At 41.9% G+C, this 16,727-nt stretch overlaps 1 protein-coding gene across 3 annotated transcripts in view; it reads left to right on the forward strand.

Moving 5' to 3' along the window:
* SPOPL (speckle type BTB/POZ protein like) overlaps window positions 1-16,727 on the forward strand; it is a 74,566-nt gene that overhangs the window by 41,978 nt on the left and 15,861 nt on the right. For all 3 annotated transcript variants that reach the window (XM_075933309.2, XM_006117040.5, XM_089779713.1), the window contains one exon: window positions 9,787-9,914. In XM_075933309.2, the coding sequence (XP_075789424.1) occupies window positions 9,787-9,914 (128 nt within the window). The remainder of the gene's footprint in view (window positions 1-9,786; window positions 9,915-16,727) is intronic.

The raw sequence follows: 16,727 nt of genomic DNA on the forward strand, positions 1-16,727 counted from the left end.
TTGACACAGGTAGTGAGTATTTTGCACTATTTTCTAAATCAATAACTTGATTTTTATCTAAAAAAAGTTGTAAAATACTGTACTGAGCTGCAAATTAACATGTTTTAGTGATCAGATTTGCGCCATTGTTTGAAGAATTGTGAAGACATTACAGTGGGGAAACTTAAGTAAATTTTTTTTGGTGATTTAAATTGTGATTTAAATTAGTCCACCATAGACCTGATTCATGTAAGCCAGGGGTTGGATCTAGCCTATGGGCCTTATGTATCTCACCCTACTTACAAACGGCTGTGTTTTCAGTTAAATTTTCGTTGGTGATTTTATATAGATAGCTAATTTTAACTCACGAAATTGGAAATTATTGCTAGGCGAATTCTAAAGATACTTATGTTTTGTTATCTTCTTTCTGGAAATTTTTTTGTGATTGAAGTTTTACAGTAGGTGTTATGAGATATTGGTCAGAAGAATCAAAAGCATGCCCCTGGGTACCTTGAATTTGAGTGGATTGACTTTGATTAAATCAGTTTAATGCCATAGATTTAAATTAGAAAGCAGGAAAACTTTATTTAAGTGACTTGAATCTTGTTTTTCATCTGTACTTTTTTTATTTCCCTAAAGAGAGGTTGAGTTTCATTGGTTGATAACCTTTTTTTTAAAAGAGCTAACTTGCAACTAAATATAGATATTAAACTAAACTTGGCACTTTTTGCTAATTAGGAGGATACATGATATTTATGCATATTTATTTAAGCAATTTTATAGCTTGACATATTCTCATTTAGATTCTTGATACTTTTTTTGTTATAAAATTGATCAGATACACTTCAGTTCCATCTTGTTGATAAAGTACTTTGCATAGGAAGGAAAAATCTCAAATGCATAAATACAAAATGGGGAATTGCTAGGCAAGCAATAGTACTGCTGAAAAAGGTCTGGGGTTAAACTGAATCACATATGGAATGAGTTGTTAATGTGATACAGTTGCAAAAAAGTATCAGGGGGTAGCCCTGTTAGTCTGACAAAGTGAGTCTTTGCCCATGAAAGCTTATGCTCCAATAAATCTGTTAGTCTATAAGGTGCCAAAGGACTTCTCATCACAGTTGCAAAAAAGGTAATTCTTCAAGGGATCCCGTGGATGCTTCACCTTAGATGGGTCAACTTCACTGCACTCCGATCGGAGGTTTGTAATAGCAGTGCCCCTGGTCAGCGGCGCACGCGGGGTGCCCCTATGCGCAGGCACTGCTTCAGTTCCTTCTTAACCGCCGCCGGTCGCAGCCTAGCTGTTGCCCGCTTCACCTCACGACTAATCTTTTTCTTGTACATAGTTAGATCAACAGTTACCACAAAAGGTATAGTAGTAGTAGATATTTGTTAGCTCGTTACCTTAAAATTTAAATGAATATATTTTCCTTTATTAGTTACTCCATTTTAATTAGTATAGTAGATTACAGAACATTGAACTCTCGGCGATAACATGCAGAAACATACTCTATCTTGGTCATGCCAGGATCACCTGGCTTTAAAAGGTGCACAGTCTGTAAGCTATCCATATCAGTCTCTGACGGACACGACCTGTGCGTTCGCTGTTTGGGGGAGGAGCACCTTAGTGAATAGTGCCCTCGCTGCAATAAACTAACATCCAGAAAGAGACGGTCCAGAAAATACAATTAAAAATTCTTCATTTGGAGAAGATGACTCATCCTGCTTCAGACCCAGAGCATACTACCCTCCTCACCTGACGCACCATCACTGGGGGTGGCATCGGACAGAGTACCTACTACTGTGCCCAGTGGAAGAGACCGTGACAGGGTGCAACAGCCCAAGAAGAGGTCTCTTTCCTCCTCGGGGACAGATTCTCCCTCGAGAAAGTGCTCCCTACGTAGCAGCACTGCCTCCAAAACCCAGACAATAAAGGGGTCAGAGCAGCAGTAAGCTGATGGGGACGGCACCGAAAAGGGCCATGACCCCAAGCTAAGTACTCACACTACAACTAAGGCACAGACAGAGGCGAAAGGCAAGCCTTCCGAGCTGGCACCAAGCACAAAACTGTCGGCACTGGCCATGGCAAAGATAAAACCGTGCTGGGAAGTGGCAATAGACACCACAACAAAGCCATGCTGAGAACAAAGCAGTGAGCGCTAAAGCGCTGTCAGCACCAACAAAGCCACTTGTAGAAGTGGTAAGGAACTCCACAGCAGTGTTATCGGCACCCGATAAACACTTGGTGCTGACAAAACATAAAAACCAAGCACCAATGCCGCAGTTCACTACCGCTGGGTATCTCCTAGTCACATCGGTACCAGGCTCACCCCTTTTCGGCACCAATGGGACCTCACATACATCAAGGCATTCACCCCTGCCACATCAATAGTACCGGTGTTTAGTGAGGATGAACTAAACGGCAACACATACTCACACCAACACATACAGTAATACTCACGCAAGCCCAACCAGCACTGGCACTCGCATCAATGGCTCCCACTTCCTATCACAGCAAACTGACCTTACTGGGACCAATGGGTACCATTTAGAACACAGTATATGTAACAGATGCAGCTACCACAGTACCTTTCTCCAGCACAAAAGCCAAGCGCTACAATCGAACGCTCCCCAGACAGACACAGTTCAGATATGGTGAGGGACGGGGAGGACAGTACATGTGGTGTTTGTTCTCTCTCTCTCTCTCTCTCTCTCACACACACACTTACTTCTATAAATATGGCATCAGCTTCCATTGCTGATACGATTATGCATCTGCCACCAATGTTGCAGATGACTTCAGGTCATTCTAGGAACTCCTCAAGAGTGTTGTTGACTCAGTTGAGCTCTCCCTGACAGACATGCCTGAAATGCAACACAAACTCATGAACATACTACACACATGAAACTAGCATGCCCAATGAATGAGGCTCATGGAGCTGGCCAGGAACATCTGGTCACCCCAAAAGAAGCAGAATTCTCTTCTCCCACCCACCTCCGAATTTATTAGTGGTGGATTCAGTTAAGCACAGGAGCAAACAGGCTACCCGAACTGTCCCCTATGACAAGGACTGGACACGATGGGCAGAAAGGCATCCTCATCGGCAAACCTCCAGCTCCGAATAGCCAATTACATAGCATTACTAGCAAAATATACACATCATGCCTTCGATCAACTGGCAAATTTTATTGAATTGCTTCCAGATAACAAAAGGGATCAATTCAAGGCTAGCTTACAGGAAGGAACATTAATATCTAGAACAGCTTTACAGGCGGTTAGATTCTGCAGATTCAGTTGCCAAATCCCTGGCCTCTGTAGTAGTGATGAGGCGAGCATCTTGGCTTCAGTTGTCAGGATTCCCCAGAGAAGTGCAATCTGCTGTTTGATGGGTAGAGGATCTGCTGTTTGATGGGGTCAACTTCTTCGCTGAGTCCACAAACACCTCCTTACATACTCTCAAGGACTCTAGAGCAACATTAAGGACTCTGGACATCCATGCACCTGTCACAAAGAGAAAGCAGGGTAGACCATTTACACAAAGGTATAGATCCACATGCTTTAATCAGCAACATCATTATGACAACAGATGGAGACCACGCCAAACAGGCGCAGGCAACCTTCCGAACAGTCAACATCTCAACAGCCATCTACATCTCGACAAGCATTTTGAAGCACTGGTTGAGGGTCAGACAACCCCAGCATTTCCAAGGCAGCAATTCGAACCCTCCAAAACAGATTAGCCCCATTTTATCTAGCCTGGAGGTCCATCACCATCAACAGGTGGGTACTGGAAATCATTAAAAACTGGTTACTGTATCTTGTTTTAAGTTATCCCCTCGTCCTCTCCTCCTTGCCTGCCCCTCTTCAGGGATCCCTCTCATGAGCTGCTGCTCCTACAAGAAGCATAATGCCTCCTCATGCTAAGAGCCATAGAAGAGGTTCCACAAAAGTACAAAGGCAAGAAGTTCTACTCCCATTATTTCCTGACCACAAAAAAATCAGGAGGGTGGAGACCCATATTGGACCTCCGGAAACTCAACTGCTTCGTAAGATACCAATGGTTCAAAATGGTGACCCTTGCCACAATTTATCCCTACCTTGGAAAAAGGAGCGTGGTTGTCCACCCTCAGCCTCCAGGACGCCTATTTTCATATATCAATCCACCTGACGCACAGACGCTTTCTGCCCTTCAGGATAAAAGACAGACATTTTCAGTACAGAGTGCTGCCTTTCGGACTGTCAACAGCCCCATGAGTGTTCTTGAAGGTCATGGCAGTTGTAACTGCACACTTACGAAAGAGGGGGCATCAATACCCCATCTAGACGATTGCCTCTTAACAGGCACTATACAGAGCCATACATCTCAGGTGGTCAATACCATCATTGAATTATTTAACAATCTGGGGCTCCAGATAAACATAGTCAAGTGCACACTGACACCAACTCAAATACTAGAGTTCATAGGGGCACAGTTGGACTGCACAATAGCCATAGCCTCTCTACTGGAACATAGATTCACAGCAATAAAGCAATGATTTCAACGGTGCAGCCCAGCCCAGTGATAAGACAGACACTGCCTGCAAATTCTAGGCCACAGGGCCACGGCAACGTTTGTAGTGCCACACACCCGTCTCCACGTGAGATCTCTACAAGCATGGCTCCGCATGGTGTACAAGCTACGCATCCATCACAAAACCAAACAAATCGCCATACCAAACAAGATAAAGGCCTGCCTCACGTAGTCGACCATACACGACAACATATGTACCGGAGTCTCTTTCCAAAGAACTCCACCATCACTACGAATGCCTCACTGATGGGATGGGGCACTCACCTGGGTCACCACGTAACACTGGCTCAGTGGACCTAGCAAGACATAGAGAAACACAAAGTGCTCGAACTCAGGGCAGTAAGACACACATGCGCACGCTTCCTTTCCTTCATTCAGAACAGAACTGTACAGATCCTGACAATGTACTATATCAGAGGGGTAGTAGCCGTGTTAGTCTGAATCTGAAAAAGCGGCGAGGAGTCCTGTGACACCTTATAGACTAACTGAAGTTTAGAAGAATAAGCTTTCGTGGGCAAAGACCTACTTCGTCAGATCTGACGACGTGGGTATTTGCCCATGAAAGCTTATTCTTCTACACTTCAGTTAGTCTATAAGGTGCGACAGGACTCCTCGCCGCTTTTACAATGTACTTTATCAACTGACATGGAGGGGCCAGATCATACGAGCTCTGCCAAGAAGCAACCCATTTATGGGAGTGGTACATTCCAAGGATGATGCATCTGGTCACAACTTAAGTTCAGGCAAGGACAACACTCTTGCAGACAGCCTAAGCAGTCAGTTCCCGCAAAACTATGAATGGGAAATAAACCCATCAGTGTTAACCTTCCTCTTCAAGAAGTGGGGGTTCTCATCGATAGACCTATTTGCCACACAACACAACTCCCATTGCCCACGGTATTGCTCCAGAGTGGGCATAGGACACAACTCACTAGGAGGTACCTTCGCCATACAGTGAAAAACACATCTGTACTAGGGATGTGAAGGACTAGTCGAGTAGTCAACCACCCAATAAGCAGGAGCTTATCGGGTAGCACTATCGACTACTTGATCACTCCCCCTTTCCTCCACCCCCCCCCCCCCCGCACTCTTAGAGGGACAGAGGAGCCAGCATGCCAAGACACGGGCTCATTCTCTGGTCCCCTGCAGGGTCTCAGGACAACCCTCATGCTGCCCCTCTGCATTTTTAAAGGGACGCAGCAGAGGCAGCCAGCTCCCTGATCCTCCTCATGCTGTCCATCTGCACTTTTAAACGGGGCGCAGCAGCAGAAGCCTGTCCACTTGTCTGTCTCAGCACAAGTCAGTTGTCGCTGCTGCGTCCCTTTAAAAAATGCAGAGGGGCAGCGTGAGGGTGTTTGGGGGAGGGGGTGCAGCAACTGCTGCTGCTGTATCCCTTTTAAAAGTGCGGAGGGGCAGCTTGGAGTTCTGCTCAAATGCAGCTTGAGCCAGAAGTGAGTACAAAGTGCCCTTCCTTAACAATGGAAATTTCATCAACTACTCGACTAGTAAATTAATTGATACTTAACATCCTTAATCCATACTATGCATTCCCTCTGTTCCCTCTGATGCAATGATTCTCATAACACCCAACTGGCCCAGGCAAACGTCATATCCATACAGATGAGCATCCGTCCACCACGCTGTTTCCCACCAGTTCGAGCTCTGCTCACTCAATGCAACGGTCAGATTCATCATCCTGACATATAGAGCACACCTCACTTCCATGTCAGCCATCCACCCCCCACTACAATCACACTCGGTCTTTACCCATCCAGCGGTCAAAAGGTTCCTGTATGGCCTACAAAACATTTATGTGCCAACTAAGGATCCAATACCATCATGGGACTTAAATCTAGTACTCACAAGGCTCATGGGCAGACCCTTCGAGCCGTTAGCTACATGCTCTTTATTACACCTATCGATGAAGGTAGCATTACTTGTCGCAATTACTTCTGCAAGACGTATAGGTGAATTGGGGGCCCTCATGTCGGACCCACCATACACAATATTCCACACAGATAAAGTAGTTCTGCGAACACACTGAAAATTCACACCAAATGTACTTGCCTTCTTTCACTGTAACGAACCAATATGCTTACCTGTCTTCTACCCAAAACCGCATAAAGACCAAAGGGAGGAGGTGCTCTATGCCTTGGACATCCGCAGGGCACTAGCCTTTTACCGATAGCACACACAACCCTTTCGAAAATCTCCACAATTATTTATATCAATGACACAGAGATCACAAGGCTTAGCTATATCAAAACAAAGATTATCGAAATGGGTATCTAGCTGCATATAACTTGCGTACACATTAGCACAAAAGGAATCCCCTCATAACATAAGAGCTCACTCCACAAGAGCCATGGTGGCCACAACCACGTTCCTACAAGGCCTTCCAATGGAACAGATATGCAAGGCCGCCACATGGGTGTCCACACACATTCACCCAGCGCTATGCCATCCGGACATTCGCAGACTCTGTAACGAAATTTGGCTAAACAATACTCGCCATCATAGTCATGCACTCCTGAGCTCCCACCTATTAACATGACCACTGCTTCATAATCACTTAAGGTGAAGCACCCTCAGGGACCTTCAAAGAAAAAGGGAAGGTTACTCACCTGTGCAGTAAATGAAGTTCTTTGAGATGGTTATTCCCGTGGGTGCTCCACCACCCACCCTTCCTCCCCTCGACTTCGGACTCACAGGTATCCGGGTCAAGAAGGAACAGAAAACAACCGGCTGCACATGCGGAGTATTGCACTCAAACCGCTCATGCTGGCACTTCATATGCGCTGCCAGCCAGGGGCACTGCTAATGCAAATCTCTGATAGTGCGTCAGTGTCGCTGTGCACCCAAGGTAGAGTCCATATCATTCTGTCTTGTGTTAAGAGGAATGTTGTACATAAGATATCAAAAGTAATTGTTTTGCTCCACTCAGCACTTGAGACCAGTTTGGGTTCCATTCTCCTACCTGCTGATTCGCTAGATCATAGGTTACCAAACTGGGGGGCATGGATTCCAGGGGGGGCGCGAGGTGACCCAGCCGCCCCCTTTAAATCCCCCCCCCCCCCAAGTTTTGCTGCTATTTTTGTTTTTCTTTTTTTTGCTCAAGTTTTGCTGTTTGGGGGGGGGGGGTCAAAAATAAAAAAGGGGGTGTGATGCCCAAAAGTTTGGGAACCATTGTGCTAGATAGTCATTTGGTTTGCCTGTTTCTCCACATCTGAAATGGAGATGCTAGAGAAAATGTGAAGATAGATAAATGTTTGTGAAACTTTTCAGATACTGCCATAATGAGGACACTAGAAAAGACCATGAAAAAATGATTAACTTTGTATTCAGTACAGTACAGGATTTCAGTGTTGCAGTAAGCAAGGTATTGGGCAATTGAAAAACTACTTTATGCACTGAATGAGAAAAGATACTATGGTGTGGGAAAAGTAAAATATGATTGTGGAACTTAAAACTGTATAATAATGCTCAAGAGCGGAGAATTCAGATCGCAAAGCCAGGCACTTGAATGTGAGGGAAATGCCATAAATAAAAGTTCATGGGCATTCTACATAATTTAGGATTTTTTGGTTTGTCATTTTACGAAAAAGGCTTGATTATTAAAACATTTAGGATGTCTTATACCTACATGTAAATATAAGATCCAGGAAAAATTTTATGGCCATAATATTGGCTTATATGTACACTGAACTAATACCAGGGTAAAATGAAAAGTGGCATTTGGTGATGTGGAGGTGGGGTGGAGGTTTCCATATTTATATCTGACTTCAAGTCTCAAGATCATTGTGCAAGTAAAAGATTGTTTATCAAACTGTCAGTCGTACAAGCTCAATTTAGCTGTTGAGAGCAGGGTTGCCAACTTTCTAATTACACAAACCCAAACATTCCTGCTGTGCCCCTTATCCAAGGCCAAACAGCCTCGCTTGCTTGCTCTCTCCCATCATCACTCACTTTTACTGGGTGAGAGCAAAGTAAGGGAGGAGGCTCGGGGCTGGGGCAGGAAGCTGGAGTATGAGAGGGGAGAAGTGGTGTGGTCTCTGGCCAAGAGGCACTTACCTCAGGAAGCTTCCGTAAGTGACCAACATGTCTGGTTTCTAGTCTCGGGGATGGCCAGGCAGCTCTGCATGCTGCAGGTCTGGACAGTGTAAGCTGCAGAGTTGTCACTTGGGATGGGGGGCAGTGTCCAGAGATCCCCTGGCTACCCCTGCACCTCGGAGACACAGGAATGTGCCACTTGTTTCTGTGCACAGTGCAGAGCAAGGGCAGGCAGGAAGAGTCTGCCTTAGTCTTGCTGCACTGCCAAATGGAATTTTAGTGGCTTCTTAAAATCTCTCCAGTTTTTTGTTTTTGTTTTTTTTCCAGTTATCACCTACAGATCAATGCCAATACGGGTAGACTCCTGGCCAGTCTGGGAGGTTTTGCAATCCTAATTGATAGGCAAGCTGAGTTCTCTCTTGCACATTATTCCCTGTAATAAAGGTTCTGCACCCCATATTGTGCCTTCATTAACTCAGTTCCACCTGTGTAATCTTTGACATTACAAGATTTATAACTGTTGAAAACAGTAACCTAAGCTTGTATCTTGAGTTGAAATCTTGAGAAATTCACTAACCAAAAATCTAAAGAATTCAAATTACGTTAGTTGAGAGATCAAAATTAAAACAGCTGCTTTCATTTATATTTATATTATCATAAAATAATTTTAAAATGTCTAAATGAAAAGGTCATTTTGACTTGAAAAGCTAGAGGGTTTTTCTGGGTTTTTTTGTTTTTTAAAGTCATCAAAGCCAGTCCTTCCTCTCAAACAATTTTGCTTTTGAATATTCAGAATTGTTTGTTGGAAAAAAATTTTCCCAGCCAGTTTGGGTTATTACACAAATTAGCTGGTAACTATAGAGGAGTTATCTAAATCAATAGTCCTCAGTTTGGTACAAATAAGTTTGTCACCTAGAATAATCTAGAAAAAATTATTCTAGACAAATATTTTAAAAACAAAGTAGATCTTGTTTAGAGAAATGTAGGATCATGCTCAGTAATGGATTTTTCTAACAAATGACACATCTGAACTATGTCAAACTAACCATAGCTAAATACATTTAACTCTTAAGCTTTTTCATTAATTGTTTTTTTTTAAAAGCTCAGCGTACCCTGGTTATCTTTCTGTTATACAGAATGCTTTGTTTGACCATGCTTGTTCTGTTTGTCTTTTATCTTTTACCAGAAAGCCAAAGAGCATATCGATTTGTGCAAGGCAAGGATTGGGGTTTTAAAAAGTTTATCAGAAGAGATTTTTTACTTGATGAAGCTAATGGTTTGTTACCAGATGACAAGCTTACATTATTTTGTGAGGTAAGGGTTTTTAACTAATTAACATAGCTTTTCATATCTAAGCAAAAAGGTTCTATTTAACAATATTATACACTTCCTTGTCAATATGGTAAATTAGCAAGTTTAAAACCATAAATATGAATATGGTGTGTTGATTACTTCTTTCTTCTCTCTTTCCCTTTCTCTCTCTTTCCTGAGGGACATCAGGAATACTTTTGGATCCTGATTATTGTTATAAAACAAGCTATATGTCAAAAGGAAACAGTACTATGTTCATGACTAGTGTATTTTAGCAAATGAACAAAGTTTCTCAAGTAAAATGGACATCAGTTATTTGATGAATAGTTGTCTTAATTTCAGCAACTTCTGTTCATGAGAGACCATTTAAATTTATATAATATTTCTTGTACACATATGGCAGTTAAAGCAGAACAGAATAAATACCTGAAAACTTAGTGTATATCATTGAGTTAATTTTAGCCTTATGAATAAATATACAATTACATAAAATTTAAATCATAATGAATTATGCCAGTAACCTAAATTGTCTTTTTAAAATCCAGTAAGATAGTTTATAACTTTTAAAAAAGGGTTGTGATCTTAGTGCATCTGGTATTAAATATACATTGGCAGGTTATTGCTGCTGTCATGGACTGATTAGCGGCTTAGGGGGATGATAGATGCTTTAACCACTAATAAGTTTACTTTGATTTCCGTATTTACAGGAAATGTGTAAAATTGTCTTGGCAAGATTACAACTTAATTATATGTCATTATGCTGTGTTGGAAGAATAATTGAAATGTGACCCCTGAGACTAGATGGTGTAAATATAGTGCATCTTATTTTCACTTAGACAGACAAGTTAAATTAGTTACATGATGAATATATTCTGAATACAATTATTTGGTTAATAAAAGCAAATACTTCATGGTTATGTGAGGAGTCTTATGAGTTCTTTTTACATCCTGTCTCGTATCAAATTATTTTACCTGATGGCATTTATATTTGAAAATGATTTGCAGTATATAATTTTAAAGGATGAAATTTTATTTATATAGATAGATATAGATAATCTGTTCTATTAAGAAATTATATTCCTAACAGTAAGTTTAAACATATTATTTAATCTCAAAACATATTTATTTCTTCCCTAATAAAGTTCTCCATATTTTCAAAATATCAATATTAATATGGTTAATATTAAGTGTTGTAGATATTCTGCCTCTAAAGGCAGACAGATGCATCACATTAAGAAGTATACAATAGATGTGTTAAAATAACTTCTGGCTTATCACCAAGCAAAGGCTATATTAAGGTTGAAATTCTGCTAAAACTGCACTTGCTCCCCTATTCTTTTGTAGTTTTTAGGCTGCTGCATGAAAGACTTTACACTATTTTAAGGTCCTATGACAAAGGAACCCACCAAAAAATTTTTTTTGTTTTCAGCTTTAATTCTGAATCCCTGTTTTTGCATCACTTATACACAGGCCTGGAGACTGTTGCTAACTACAAATCTGTAATTACAAAGTAGCCAGGAAGATCCTGGCTACAGGCAGGTTTGTGGGGCTGCAGTCAAGGAAAGAAGGGCTAGTGCTTGGTACATCCTAGTACTTTTTTTCCTGGCTGCAGCCCCACAAACCTTCTTGAGCCTGGTGATTGGGCTGGGCAGTCCTCATCCCTGCTCAATGAGAGATCCTCTTCTGGAGACCTGTTGGGAAGGCTGTGAGCAGAGCAGCATTGGGGAGGAAGGCTGCACCACAAGTACCAGGGCTTTCCTCAGGGTCACGATTGTGTCTCGCAGTCTGCAGAGCTGCGTGTTTCTCTCCCCTCTTGCTCTCCCTAAAGCCTTCCACTCAACTCACAGGGCCAAAGATACTGTGTGGATCCATGGACCTCATGCTTCCCTGCTGCTACCTCCACAGCTGTCAGGAAGAAAAGTCATATTCAGCTTTGCAGGGTTCCAGTGCCCACCTCTCCTGCTACTGCCTCTTTTATCCTCTCCTTCCACCACAGGGAGAGGTGACAAATCTGAGGAACTGTCATAGATTGAAGAGTCAGTAGAATAGGTTTTGGAACATTAAGCAGTCACTGAGTCACAAGGTGTTCACCCAAGAGTTATGAAGGAACTCAGGCATGATACTGCGGAAGTGTTAAGTGTGGTATGTAAACTATCACTTAAATCAGCCTCTATACCAAATTACTGGAGGATAGCTAATGCAATGCCAGTTTTTCTCCAGAGGTGATCCTGGCAATTACAGGCCAGTAAACATAACTTCAGTGCCTGGCAAATTAGTTGGAACTATAGAAAAGAACAGAATTACCAGACACATAGCTAAAAACAATATGTTGGAGAAATGTCAGCATGACTTTGGTGAGGCGTGATTTCCCTTTACAGATCTTCAGCCAGAGAAGCCATGTTCTCAGCATTTCGTTCCATGGATAGAGCCCCACCAACCTGCCTGCTGCTTATTAACAAACCATTGGACAATGATAACTTTGCTGGCAACAAGGATAATACTAATATGTGAATCTACTGTATGTACAGTTTGAAAACAAAGTAGTAGATACATTTAGATATGGATTTCACAGGAAGTCACTGCATGGAGTTCCAGCACTCATAGTAAAGGAGGGACAACTTCACACAATTCTTTCTGTGCAGGCGGGAGGTGGTTTATTCAGTCTGTTAGTGAACATATAATTCCTTTTGTAATATGCTATAGAGTTATTCCTGTGACCCAACAGGATATGGTAATAATTTCAGTGGCAGCAAAGAATGTAGTGTTCAAACAGCCAAGCAGAGTGCAGCTGCTTACCAAGCTGAGTCACCAATGAATAGTAGGAGGGTGGGTAAAAACGTGATTGTTAATCCATTTTCAGTAATGTTTTTAAAAATTTAATAATTTCATTTACATTTAAGCTCTTTTTTGCATTATAATGTACATGTATTGTACTTCTTTATCTAGTAATAGATTTAAAAATTTGAATAGTTTTAATCTGAGGCAGTTAGAATTTTAATTGTGTGTTCTGTTATGAAAGAGGCAAATCCGGGGCCTCATTAACACCCATCTTGAAGGAAGAACAAAAATGCAAACACAACAAATAGCCTGTGCTAGATGTGCAGCCAACACCAATCTCTGAAGCGGCAGAAAAGGAGAAATGTTTGTAGATATTAGTTGACTACAGGATAGCTATGAGCTGCCAATGCAGTGCTGTCATAAAGAAGGCTTATGTAATCTGAGAATGCATCAGATGAGGTATTTCCAGTAGAGATAGAGAAGTATTAGTACATTTACACAAAGCACTGGGAACACCTTATGTGGAATACTGTGTGCAGGTGGGGGCGAAGAGGGCAATTGCCCTGGGGTCTGGTGGCTGTAGCCCTGAGCCCCTTTGAACTGCAAGAGGAGTACCAGGGTTCTTCTCTGCGTAACTTTTAAGGGCTGCAGGTGGCCCAATACCACAGTCCGGGCTGTGCTAAGGGCTGACTGTCCTTGCCCTCACCCCCTTCCGCCCTTGATTCCACCCCTTCCAGGGTGCGGAGCCCTACCTTCCAGGGGCCATGGCAGTGTGTGCAATTCTGGTCTCCCATGTACAAGATTGGCAGAGATCATGAGAAAAAGGTGGGATGAGAGTGGAGCAGAGGCGGAGAGAGGCGCAGCCTGTAGAGGGGGTTGTCCCAGTTCTTCTGTGGCCTGGGGCAGTAAATTATCATAATAATGATCCCTTCTGGCCTTAAACTTTTTCTGTTCTTATAGACTCATAAAGAAAGGACTAAGGTTTATCTTTATCTTCTCCCATTCTCATCCTCCCATCCCCTTTTCCTAACAGAAGAAATGACGGGGATTGTAGGGATGAAGTGGTTGTCAGTGACAGGGAGAAAGGAATGCATAGCAAGGTAGTCTTTTAACTATTTCCCCTTCCTACTCTGTTTGGAATTGTGTACTTTTACTGAATTGCACCATTTGTGTACATATTAACATGCAGATGAGCTGTGACCCTCCACTTTCTGGTGGTGCCATTGTGGTCTTTTAAGTTTTACTAAAGCCCCATTTGCTGTATTTTCACTATGAAAATGTGTGGTAATTGCATATTTGTTCCCTGAGAAGTTTTTAATTGTTGTGTTATTAACTCATGGTGGTAAGGATTTATAGGGGCAAAAAACATAGTTCAGGGTTGTTTTAAACAGCCATAGAAAAATGCCTATAACAGACATCCAAAAACTGGCACTAATTATTATGGCTAGAGCAGAGATTGTGAAACTCAGATTTTAGAGTCATATGTACTGTTTAAATAGCTAGTTCATTATCTCTTATTGTAATAAAATGTGTAGTCTAACGTTAAAATTGTGGATATGAAAAAAATAGATAATATCTTGTTAAGTTAAGCCAGTGTTGTAGACTTTTTCTGGATATTTATCTATATCACCTAGGTATTTGTGTGGCCTTACTCTCATATTATGATAAAAATAACAATCTTTAATGTTTGTCATCTCAACATACCCGTGAGACAGGAAAGTACTCTTGTACCCCATTTTACAGAGAGGGAACTGAAGCATAGGGACACACTCAGGTCTTGAATACACTTCAGAGCCTTTGTTGGTATGCCTGTATGAACAGAGCCCCCTTATGCAGTTACAGTATAAGCCAGAAGAAGGAGTTCTGCTAGCATACCTAAAACACCTCCTGAATAACGTTAACTATGTCAGGAAAAACACACTTATGGTAGTATAGTTGCATCTATAATGGGAATAGCAAGGTGGGCAGAATAACCATATCAGTTAATAATTCTCAGATGGGTAACCATGTTAGTCTGTAAATTTAAAAACAAGTGATATTATGGCACCTTAGAGACTAACACATGTATATAGTATCATGAGCTTTTGTGGGTAAAACCCACTTCATCGGATGACTTGGGGTGGAAGTAACAGAATCATATACAATCTTAGCAATTGTTCGACCTATGTTAATGAAGCTAATTAAGTGTCCAGATAGGTTAAAGTGTCCCTCTATAGGTTTGTGTTACCATTCCATATCAATTAAAGGAGGTTCATTCCCTTTCCACACTGTAGCCTGTCCTAGCTAAACTGGCAAAATTTTGTAGTATAGACCCAGGCCTCAGTGTATTGCCCAAAGTCTGTTACGAAACAGGGCATAGAACCCAAGAAGTGCTTTAACCATTGGCCCATACTTCCTTTCCTTATCTGATGTTTGTACTTTTCAGATGAAGTTGATGAACTCAGATGCATTCATGGGGCTTGTCACACACATTCTATGACTTTGGAAATCCAAAACAAGAGCTCAGTAAGGACCTCTCACCTTACCTAGTCCACTCCTAAATTCCTTTAGCTTGGTTTGAGGAATTACCGATGAAGATCCTATAAACTGTTTTTCTTAACTTTTTTTGGTATTAGTGGCCAACTTGCTACCTTCCTAAATGGTGTCAAGGAGACCTTGGGGACTGGCATCCATCCAGTGTTTCTAAGCACCGCTTTTGCTCACTACTCTCTTTTAGGAAGCTTAATTTCTAAGCATTTGTCACCAAATCAGACCCACTGCTGAACTGTTTCCTATTTGTTTCCCCATCGCCACAAAATAAAAAGATGGTGTTCAGTCTGTTAGCAGGCTCTCAAGGTATGTCTCCACTGCAGTTAGAAACTTGTGGTTGCTCTGTGCCAGCTGACTCAGTGGTGGTGTTGAGGCTCAGGCTTCAGCCTGGGCTCTAGGACTCTCATCTTGCAGGGTCCTAAAGCCTGGACTGCATGAAGACCCCCAAGAGCAGGGGTGTCCAAACTTTTTTCAAAGAGGGCCAGATTTGAAGAAGTGAACATGCATGAGGGCCGACCATTTTGCCTGACATTCTTTGAACTATTAAAATTAAATGCAAATTAACTATTTTATGCAAAGTTTATTGCAAACGGCATACTTTTCATTTCGTCACATGGATGACAAATCTAAACAGGTGTTAAATCACTCTGCCTTTCATATCTGAAGGCCAGATGAAAAAAAAATCCAGGAAGCTGAAATATATGTTAGGAACATTGTAAAGTACATTACATATTATTGGTAATAAAGGTTGTCTGTCAACCTTTAAGTTCAAAAAATATGAACAGGAACATAACACCAACTATACATTTTGTGTCCAAATATATTTATAACTGATTTAGACCAACTGACATTAACTAAGATTTTACAATGTATTCATCTCAATTGGAAAAAAAAACTTGCCTGCACTAATGTGAAGGGTGAAACTGAGATCTGGACTGCAGCACATAGGCTAGGTCTGGTTCAAAGGCAGTGGTTTTGATGCGCAAAATGTCACGCAGGTCAGAGTCACTTAGTCTTGTCCTCACGCGGTTCTTGTTAAAGTTCATAGCAGAGAATGTCTTCTCACACATATATGTTGAGCCAAACAAGCTCAGCATTTTCTTAGCCAATGTTCGAATCTCTTGAAACCGGCTCTTATCCAGTTGGCGGTAAAAGTTCACAAGAGAGAGCTGTTGGTGACGACTGCGTAACTCGCTGTCACAATGCAGCTCAATGAGCTCGAGCTGCAGCTGATCTGGAGCATCATCGGGGTCAACAGAGAATGGAGAGGAGAAAAGGCTGATCTCCTTTTCAATAGCTGCAAAATCCTGAAAGCGCCATTTAAACTCCCCAGCCAGAGATGCGATGTCTGCTGCATACCTACTCGTTTGCGCACTGATATTGTCCTGTGGAAAACTGTTCATTATTTCCTGCAACGCTGAAAAATGTATGGTATTGGGCTGTGTTTGTGACAACTGCCTTATGAAAAGTTGCGGCTTTGTCCCAAAGGCTTTAAGGTGTGAATAAAGC

Source organism: Pelodiscus sinensis, chromosome 7 (genome assembly GCF_052426305.1).
Source record: "Pelodiscus sinensis isolate ZL-2025 chromosome 7, ASM5242630v1, whole genome shotgun sequence".
Lineage (NCBI taxonomy): Eukaryota > Metazoa > Chordata > Testudines > Trionychidae > Pelodiscus > Pelodiscus sinensis.